The 9,083-nt window shown below is 40.1% G+C and overlaps 1 protein-coding gene across 3 annotated transcripts in view; it reads left to right on the top strand.

The window, feature by feature from the left end:
* Positions 1 to 9,083, top strand: part of CNTLN (centlein) — a 239,593-nt gene that overhangs the window by 117,626 nt on the left and 112,884 nt on the right. For all 3 annotated transcript variants that reach the window (XM_042455496.1, XM_042455497.1, XM_042455498.1), the window contains one exon: positions 5,011 to 5,136. In XM_042455496.1, coding sequence (XP_042311430.1) covers positions 5,011 to 5,136 — 126 coding nt within the window. The remainder of the gene's footprint in view (positions 1 to 5,010; positions 5,137 to 9,083) is intronic.

The following is a 9,083-nucleotide window of genomic DNA, read 5'->3' as shown; positions in this document are numbered from 1 at the left end:
TGCTTATTTGCCTTTTTTCTGTCTACATTGTGTGAGCCCAGGTTCAGACTTCCCCAGATATGAGACTGGAAACAGAAATGAAACAAGTGATAATGTCATTGGCAACATTCCCTCTAGAACAGTGGTTCTCAACCTTCCCAAAGCTGTGGCCCTTTAATACAGTTCCTTATGTTGTAGTGACCCCCAACCATATAAGTGGTGGTGTCTTGGTTCCTAAAACCATTGGAAATATGTGTTTTCCAATGGTCTTAGGTGACCCATGTGAAAGGATTGTTCGACCCCCAAAGGGGTCACAACCCAGAGCTTGAGAACTGCTGCTCTAGAGAGTAAATCTTGATCACAAAAATGTTTGTTTTATTTTTGTTTTGAAACATGTTTAGGATTTGCAATTCTTAATTTCTACCAAATACAGTTGTTCTAAACTTCCCAAATAGAAAAACAACTCCTAATATTAAGAAGAGCAAGGTAATGTTTGAGATCTGTCTAATTTTAGGGCTGGGGCAGGTTTTTGGTTGAAATCCAGTGGCTTTTCCAAGGCCACCCAGGTTTCATAGTTGAGGGGAAAAATTGACTACTTTGCCATATCAGCCAGTTTAACATCATGAGTAAAAGAAGTATGTTTCATAACTCTAATGTCATGGATCTTTTCACAGAAAGTTGCAGTTGTATTCATTATGATGGCAAACTGCTACATTACAACTATATTATGACTACTACCTTATGTCAAAACTAATAAATTGAATTTTAACTGGAGTAAATATAATGTACTACATTTGGGCACCTGTGCCTCAAAGTCACCATTATACTGGACAGGTAGCTGTGTGTAAAGGATGGCCAATTTTCCCTGATTAATTCTTAAACGAAAATATATCTAGACAGAGATGTAAAAAAGAAAACAGTGTGCATTTATTGTATAACAAGCAAGTTAAACATCTAGCAATTTTCTGTCTCCAGTACAACATCTTAGACCTTGTCTGCATTGGCCTGGATGCTCTGGGGACAGCCCTGAGTATCCTGGCCCCATGGCTGCCCTGACTTGCCCGCCGTTACCTGGCCCTCCATTATCATGCTGCAGTGAATGTCTGCATGGGCGTCCCGCTAGGCCATCCTGCATGTCCGCTGCTGCCATGAGTTGCTCACTTCTGAGGTTAGAATGGGGCACTGAGAAAGTGCTTGATCTGCAGTTGTGACAGATGGCCCAGGCAGCCCAGTGGGACACTCGTGAAGACAGTTGTGGTGGCTCAGGAACAGAGGGCTCTGGATGTTCCTGGAAAGAATGGGTAACATTTTAAAATGTGTTTTAAGGCTGTTTTATCCCAGTTCCTGTTCAGAACGTGCTAGACATCATCCAGACTGCCCACACTAGAACTAGGATTTGGGAAGTGCATTGTCTGAACAGGACAAGGGCAGAATAGAGGGGAAATTACTCCTTTTGCCTATGCAGACAAGGCCTTAGTTAAAACAAAGTAGCACTTTTCTTTGAATTCTTTCCACAATCTCAGCTCCCATCAAACCAGTTCTGACATCTTATCCATTCCTAGCCCTAACCATTTCTCTGTTCCCAGCTGACCAGTTCTTTATTTCTAAATAATTCCATGCACCATTTCAAGGAAAAACTCTGGTTTTATGTTCTTTACCCAGTCATCCCCCCTCCCCCCAGCTTTACTCAGGCCTGCTTAGCTCCTGTCTTCACATTGGTGAGCATATTTAGTCTGAAGATGAGAAGCATGAAAAGCAATATGGTAGCCCTCCTCACTATCTAAAGAGTTGTCATGTGGAAGTTGGAACAAGTTTTTTTTTCTGCTGCTCTGTGCATTCAAATTACAAGAAAGGAGATTCTAAGTATTCTTCATGGTGAGACAGTAGGATAATTCTTCATGGTGAGACAGTAGAATAGAATCCCTTGAACAGTGGTGCACCCTCCTTCATTGGAAGTTTCTGAACAGCAAAATGCTCACATCTTCATGGTTCTTTAGCACAGATTCTTGCACTGGCCAAGGTTCATCAGATGGCCCTTGGGAGTCCCTTCCAGCTCTATGATTTGATGAAGACTTCGGAAGTGCATGAGCCTAGCAATGGGCTTGTGGCTAGGTTCAGTCATCTGAAATCAGCATTTATGTGGGGGTGGGGGGTGGGGGTCTGAAGCCACTCTGATTGTAAAGCCTTGACAGTCTGGGGAAAAAAATCTACGCACATTTTGGCTCATACAGGAGACTGTTCATTGTTTCTCAAATATAGTGCCTCTGACTGGATGTGAGTCCACTTCATTTTCCTGAGGAGTTTGCATGAACATGTTTGAGTCAGCCCATAATGATTGGCTGTGAAAAGATGCATGAATTCTCAGCCACACATTCAAGAGGCAACTGCGGATGTGAACTTTTTTTGAAGTTCCTTATATGCCATATGGGGCAGTAATTAATACATCAGTTTCAATAATGACTGCTGTTAAGTTAATTGTTATAATGTTATGGTTGGTGTAAGTGCTACTCAGTGTGGTGGTCTGTGGACTGTGGAAGGTTTCTGAAGGACAAAGAGAAACAGTTCTATTCAATGGGTAATATTACTGGGAAAACAACATTGCTCGTCTCCCACATCAGATAGCTTATGAAGCAGTGGTATACATTATGAGTTATAGTGTGGGAAAATAACCTGCTACTAATGTTTAAAAATCTGTTTCTTTATTGATGACTGAAAACTCAAAATAACTGCTTTGTGTAGAAATATATACAGGTTGTGTACCCCTTATCCAGAATTCCAAAATCCAAAATACTCTGAAATTCAAAATTGTCTACATGGGGGGCTGAGATAGTGACACTTCCCCCCCCCCCCTTAGTGATTTAGTGTATACAAACTTTGTTTCGTGCACAAAATTATTAAAAATATTATTTGTAAATTTATCTTCAGCATATATATATATACAACGTATATAAGAAGCATAAATGAATTTCATTTTGAAGCTTGGGTCCCATCTCCAAAACATCTCATTACACACACACACACACACACACACACACATGAAAATATTCCAAAATCCAAAAAAATCTGGAATCCAAAGGACGTCTGGTTCCAGGTATTTCGGAGAGGGGACACTCAACCTGCATATATCATAGAATCATAGAGTTGGAAGATATTATAAGGGCCATCCTGTCCAACCCCCTGCCATGCAAGGAGGCACTCCCAACAGATGGTCATCCCAGCCTCTGTATAAAAACTTACAAAGACAGAGAGTGCACCACATTCCAAGGTAGTGTATTCCACTGCCAAAGAGCTGTTATGGGCTGTACAGATCAGCCATTAAGGCTGGCCTGGGGGTGGAGTTGGGGCATGGTGTCCATACAAGGCACACCACATGGCATGCGATGTCATGGTGTTCCTCTGGTGCTGCGTCTGGATGACACAGCGCCAAAGGAATGCTGAAAAGCCACGGTGTCAGCAGTTACAGTGCCTTTTCCGCGGCTCTGAAAGCCGCTTTTTGTGGCTCCTTTTTGCACCGCAGAAAGGTGAGATTGGTCCACGGCGTGCAGTTGCAGCAGCCCTGATCTGGCTCTAAATGGGGTGCTATAGGGTTTTGTCCTGCACCCAGTACTATTCAACATCTTTATCAATGACATGGATGAGGGAATAAAGGGCATGCTTATCAAATTTTCATATTACACCAAATTAGGAGGGGTTGCTAATACCCCAAAGAAAAGGATGGAATTTGAAATGCCCTTAACAGGTTAGAAAGCTGGGCCAAAAACTAACAAAAATTTCTCAGGGATGAGAAGAAACCATAATTGAGTACTCCTTACAAAAATAGAGCAAGCTAGTGGCTGCTAGCTCCTCCCTCCACCAAGTCTCTGACTGACTTCCTCTGAGCAGAAGCCCCGCCTTACTGAAACTCAGGAAGGGGACCTGGGGCTATGCACAATGGAACAATAGAATACTAACGAGCACACAATCACACTTCCACTCAGCTCACACAATCAGCCGTGACCCAACAGACACAAGGTCACCAAGATACAATACAAAAATAGACACTAATGTGCACACAAACACACCTTTACTAAGCTCAAACCAACAAAACAGCGTTACCCCAACCAACCCTCACCCCAACAAATTCTCCCAAAAGAATTGCCAGGGCTGGAGAGGTTTAACCCAACTCACCCAAGCTCACATTATACTGTCTCTTCCATCACACCCACACAAGACTCCCCTGTTGGTTTCGCCTGACTCTATAAAGATACTAAAGATTCTTTCTAATATATTTTTTGTTCTGTTAGTCAAGATCTGTCGAACTGTAGATCTGTAGATTTTGTCTAATAAATTTCTTGCTCTCTTAGCCAATATCTGTAGAACTGGTAAGAGATTCTGTCTAATAAATTTCTACATGCAGGCCATTTGCCCTCCATATTTACAGCCAATAAATGAAAATATCTAGCTTGTTGGTAATACTGGCAACCTTTAAATCATAGGCGCGTTGTTATTCTGAAATTTCATGCATATGAGGGCTGTTTTTGTAATTTCCTGGTAAAATAGAGCATTTGAAATATCTAATGCTTTTCCTTGTGTACTCCATTAATATTTTCTTTCTTTCTTTTGTCTCCTTTTGTCTCTTTCTTTCTTTTGATATATGTGGCTCAGCTCTGACACAGGAAGAGGTAACTGGTTTCTTTCAGATCAGGTGTTTGTGTCACTTAAGGAACAGTTGACACAATGCTGCGAAAATTGGCAGCTCCTAACCTTTCTTTGAGATTGTCTGACATATCTCCCTTTTACTTTCTTTCTGCTGACTATATGAATAATACTATATCTGACACACATCAGTCCTGAACTGTGATGCCATATTAGTAGACTAATTTTCTGATATTAGTTAACTGAACCTGTAATGTTTATACACAGAAATTTAAGCTAGCTGTTGAGTAAAGTTGCTTCATGTAGTAATAGCACATTTTTGAGTTGTTATTTTTTTTGTCCTTTGCAGTTTGAAAGCTGTTTATTTTTTATATCTTTTTTGTTTTAAATAAACAGGCCTGGAAGCAGTAAAAGTGGAAAGGAACGTTCAGAACCACAACGTCTATGTCAAGAAGATTCTGATGCTGTATGGAATGAGCTGGCATATTTCAAAAGGGAACACAAAAAGCTATTGATTGAAAAGTGAGTTTCTTTATTAAAACCAGCAACATATGCATTGAGAAATATGCAGCTGGTTCTCTCAATCTTTTTCTTTTTGGGCCTTGAAGGCCACACAGAGGAATTCCTTTCAAATACCAAAATTAAATCATCTTCCTCTACTAGAAACAGAGAGGAAATACATTAGTCTTCCTCCCCCCCCCCGCCCCTAGCCCCTTAAATCAGTGACAACAAGTTTGCTAGCACTAACTGAAACTGTATTACATGATCTAGGGATTGTGTTAATTAATGTGGCTCTCATCTGTTGGAGGTGTCGCTCTTCATTAGCCTGTATTTTACACACTGCCGTGCTTCATTTTTGGAATGAGGTGGTGAGGGGATAACCTAGCCAGCCATCCTTGTTTGATCTCCTTGATACATACGCAATGCAGAATGCCTCAGCTCTCTTGGTTCCCTGCCCTGTCCTGCTAATCCCAGCTGAGCTCATTATGGTGTAGCCTTGCTGCTACTCTTGGAGCCAGAGCTGTCCAAGCTAATTACTGGTAGCAGCAGAGCTGCCTGTTAAGGGTCTGGAGTGGATCTGCTAACATGGTCCTTCGTAGTGACCTGCAAAAAGCACGAGGGAGTTACTCTCTTTCTTGCCGTGCACAGCCTGTCCTTTGGGTTTAGTGCTGATCCCTTCACACAGCTCTTTTAGCTGTGGTAAGTGTAAAACTTGGTGAAGGAATTCTTACTTTAGAAAACATACAGTTTGCCTCTTTGATCTTATAATTCATAGACTATTATACTCACCCTGCTAAAGTAAGAACATTCCCTTTCATACTAGACAAAAGGAAGTTGGTAGGCAACTGCATAATTAGCCTTTTAATGATGTTTTAAAATGTCTTTTGTCACATTAATTTTGTTGTTTAGCAGTGAGCATGCTTGAAATGTGAAAAGTTTCAGGCTTTCTTATGTGTGTTGGGAATGTGCTTGAAGTGATAGAACATCCAGAATATTCTCTCATCATTTGAATCTTGAACAATCTCCCTTGAACATGGCTGTTGAAACTATATGATAGCATCATTTTCTCCATAGCATCAACCACTTTGATTCTATTGGTGTTTGTGTATCTGGCAAAAATTGATGAGATCATGGCATCTGGGATAATCGTTTCACCACACAGTTCATGGCATAGACTGTTTAGCATTAATAGCTACACAGACTGCTAATAATGTACAGTAACATCAAAACAATATAACTATTCTGAGTACTGGAAGCCAAACTTTTTTGTTTGTGTTTCCTGTGTTTTACATATTAACACACTGATTCTAATCCATATTGTTGCGACCACTAGATCCATCCAAGGAAGGCCATGTGGGTATTCTCTTTTAGATATACTCTTTGAAGAAAATGAAATGTTCTAAAAAGTAAAAGGGTGCTTCCAAACTATGCTTTTACGGTGCCCTAGCACTTCATGGAGCTCTACAGGATGTTTAGATGAGGGTGATGCTGTTTTCAGTTTGTAGTCCTTCTACATTGTCCCAGTTTCTGCTTTTTTTCTTACCAGAGATAGGGCCGAAACAGACCAGAGTTCTCTGACAGAGAAGGCTAAATGTCTCACAAAACTACACTTCCCAGAATTCTCTAGCATTGAGACAGGTCAGTTAAAGCGGTTTCAAGATGGTTTCTTTCTGCAGTCTGTTTCAGGCCATAGTCTGTTAGGGAAAAAAGATGGAATTGACACCTTTTAATTGAGAACAGTATACATGACAGAAGGATAACTAATGGTACTTTAGAACTTTGTTGTAATCTCAATATGCTTGGAAAAACAAAATGAAATGTGTAGTATCCATTGAAGAGAGAACACCAAATAAAATAAAGGAAGATTGGGAGATCCGTTTCAAATTGTTTATAACCTGTGCTTTAGTTAACTTGAAGAAAATGTCTTATTGAATCTGTGGTTTCAGGACATCAGTGTCCCTTGTGTAAAAATTGCAACAGTTTGTTTCATTAGGGATTTCTTTGTCAATAGTTTGTGTGTTTGTGATCGTGTGCGTGTGTTTGCACGCACCTGCCTTCAAGTCACCTGTCAACTTACAGCAACTGCATCAATTTCATAGGGTCTTCTTAGGCAAGGAATACTCAGGGGCGGTTTTGCTAGTTCCTTCCTTTCAAATATAGCCTACAACACCTGGTATTTGTCAGCAGACTCTCATCCAAGTATTAACCAGAGTTGACCTTGCTTAGCTTCCAAAAGCAGATGAAATCTGGTGCTTTTAAGTATTTAGGTAACCTGCTAATAATTTGGGGAGGAAAGGTTCATTAAAACTGAACAACAGCAAGAAGGTAAATAAAACCTACTTTTCCCTGGGAGAAGGCCAGCAATAGAGAAGACAGATAAGATAAAATTCTAAATTAAAAATACTGAGGGAATATAAATATTTTAAATGATGACAACAACAATATAACAAGTTTGGTAAGGCAGAGGAGGAAAAAATGTTTCTTGGAGAAACATTTGTCTCATTTTTTTGGGATGTCTAGGATGGCTTTCTGTAAGATGTTAGAAATACTGATTTTTCAAGGGCCTAGATTATGTTGCAAGCCTCTATAAATGAAGAAGTCTGTCCTCTACAGAGAGTCATTCTCTATATGCAGAGAGTGACAAGAACATTGAGGGAATATTGAGTGTGATGACAACATGTATCCTGCCCCAAGAGCTTATATGTAAAGAAAAGTCTAAATAGGGCTAAAAAAAACCTTGTATTTGTTGCTAGCTCTATTTTAAAGAAAGAAACAGGGTTTTGTTTTGGTTTTTCGGGCTATGTGGCCATGTTCTAGAAGAGTTTCTTCCTGATGTTTCGTCAGCATCTATGGCTGGCATCTTCAGAGAATGCTTGCTTGGAAAGAAGTTGGGTTTATATATTGTGGGACCTGGAAAGGCAGGAGTGATTTGCATGTGGATTGTTCTGTTGCTAATGGCAAGCTTCAGGGTGGGAGGGTCTGCAAAAGAGGATTAGTGTCTGCTTGATAGTGCTCATTGTCTGCTGGGAGACATCTCTGAAGATGCCAGCCACAGATGCTGGCAAAACGTCAGGAAGAAACTCTTCTAGAACATGTCCACATAGCCTGAAAAACCCACAAAAAACTATGGATGCCGGCCATGAAAGCCTTCGAGTTTTCTGATTATTTCAGACTACAGTTAATAGCAGGTTGACTGTATATCACTGAGCATACATGATTGAATGAATGACTGATAATAGCTACTAGCAATTAAAATACATTTGCAGTGAAATAATGTTCGTATGATCATGTAATAGACAGTTTCTATGAGGGAAGGTGTTTCAGCTGTTTCCCTTGTCAAGAAGAAAAGACAGCAGGATATTAATGTAATCTACATAGTTTTTGAAAGATTTGTTCTTAATCCCTCAGGACAGAAAAGCTCTCAATTTGGTGATCCAAAACTTATGATTCCATACTTCTATGGGATTATACTGTTACACAGATCTTGGTACTCTTTTGGGGCTAATTGACAATAAACTGTATTTCCAACATTTTACTGAACAAAGTACATTTTATGCTTAATATCTTAGGCATTACTTGTGGGAGTGGAGATAATCTTCTATTTCAGCAATCAGGAAGGGGATTTGTACAGCTCTCCAGATGTTGTTGTGTTATAACTATGAGCAGTCCTAGCCTGTGTAGGCAGTGATGAAGAATGCTGGGAACTGCAGTTCAGTATCACTTAGGCCACACAATTCTCATCCCCACTTTAAAGATTCCTCTCTGGGGATTTGTATGAACAAATGTCATCATTACTGTGATGATTCTGAATTAGCAGGTCTTCACTAAACCAACTGTCCATTGTCTTTAGCATCTGTAGTTTGAATCTGATGTAGGTCTGTGAAGTCTCTTGTTTTCAGAAGTGCTGAAGTTAAAGAATCGAACCACTTTGTTCTTACTTTCTGGTTGTACCTGCTGAGCCCTTTTAA

This window comes from Sceloporus undulatus, chromosome 2 (assembly GCF_019175285.1).
Source record: "Sceloporus undulatus isolate JIND9_A2432 ecotype Alabama chromosome 2, SceUnd_v1.1, whole genome shotgun sequence".
NCBI lineage: Eukaryota > Metazoa > Chordata > Lepidosauria > Squamata > Phrynosomatidae > Sceloporus > Sceloporus undulatus.
Note: the sequence above shows the minus strand (reverse complement) of the source record. Positions and strands in the feature narration are given on the sequence as shown.